Genomic DNA, 1,254 nt, shown 5'->3' on the forward strand with positions numbered 1-1,254 from the left:
GCTGGCTTTTATACAACTTTATCACAAATCATGATGATTATTATAGGAATGGATGGGTGTTTTTCTATTTGAAAATTATCATAACCAGTTAACATTTGAAAAAATTTGAATTTATATATATATAACAAAGTGAATATGAGGTGGTGTTGAACCAGAATTTACAGAAAAACGAATGCGTATGCAATATAATTACCCTGTACGGGCAAAGTTTGCCCAGTAGCGCATGAAGCGTCGAGCCAAGTCTTTTTTCAGCTTCGGTATAAGCAAACTGTTTCACATTTAGAGGTTCACCGAAAACGTAATTAATCTCGTATCCATGCAACACGCCCATCCACTCTGGCCACTGTTGTTCACTGGAACGTTGAGTGAAATAGTAGCTGTAAACTGGTGAACCGTGGTCTCGAAATCGACGTGCAAATTCATTGACACCGCACGTGAAATGATAATCGCCGAACATTTTGTCCAAAGCTTGCTGGCGTCGTTGGGCAGTTGCTGGACGGTCGAAGTCGGTATATTCGAACAGAATAGCACGATGCACTATTGGATTTTTCCGATACTTTTGCGGAAGCAGTGCATAAACTGCTTGTTCGAACAGACGATCGTCGACCAAGAATTCTTGTTTAGTGAACACTTCGTCACGTTTGAAAATCTTGTCCACGTAGTAGACGATGAAATAGATGCTTTCGTCGTGGTTGCTACCCAACAGCAATTCACACTTCTTGAACTGACCCGACTCAAGCAACGCTTTCGGCTGTTCGGTCAAGAAATAATGGTCGACAACCGGTGTCCAGGGAAAATCTAAAAATTCGTACGTTACCCATTCGTGTTGCAACAGTTGCGACACTGGTGCTTGTTGCAAGCATCGGACCAAAGCCAGCAGGTCCGGGTTGCGATCACGGATGGTCACGTTGCATTGGCAAGCTTCGGACAACAGTAAAGCACGTTCGATGAGCACGTCGGCATTTTCCAGAGCCCAGGGTGCGGTGGCAGCTCCGCTCTGCAGTATTGCTCGTTTGTAATATGGACTGCTGAGCGGCGACAACAGATGCAAAGCTGACACTTGCGGCGCCAGCACTTTCGCCGAAAAGTGTCACATCTGCAGGGTCGCCTCCGAAGGCGGCGATATTCCGGTGGACCCATTTCAAAGCTTCCAACTGATCCAGCAAGCCAGCATTGCCCGGCGCGTCGGCCAAGCCCAAGTAGAGAAAGCCGAACAACGAGACCCGGTAGTTTCATCGACACGACGACCACATC

General features: G+C 46.6%; 1 protein-coding gene across 1 annotated transcript; it reads right to left on the reverse strand.

Annotated features, from left to right (window-relative positions):
- Window positions 1–193: 193 nt before the first annotated feature.
- On the reverse strand, window positions 194–1,236 carry Tsp_14129 (acetylcholinesterase 1; the record flags this gene model as incomplete). Its single annotated transcript, XM_003367672.1, has 2 exons — window positions 1,027–1,236; window positions 194–997 (listed from the first exon to the last, which is right to left on the reverse strand). Coding segments are annotated over exons 1-2 (1,014 nt in total), but the record flags the coding sequence as incomplete, so codon positions are not given.
- Between the last annotated feature and the right edge of the window lie 18 nt (window positions 1,237–1,254).

The sequence above is a fragment of the Trichinella spiralis genome (genome assembly GCF_000181795.1).
Source record: "Trichinella spiralis strain ISS 195 chromosome Unknown Scfld3882, whole genome shotgun sequence".
Classification (NCBI taxonomy): domain Eukaryota; kingdom Metazoa; phylum Nematoda; class Enoplea; order Trichinellida; family Trichinellidae; genus Trichinella; species Trichinella spiralis.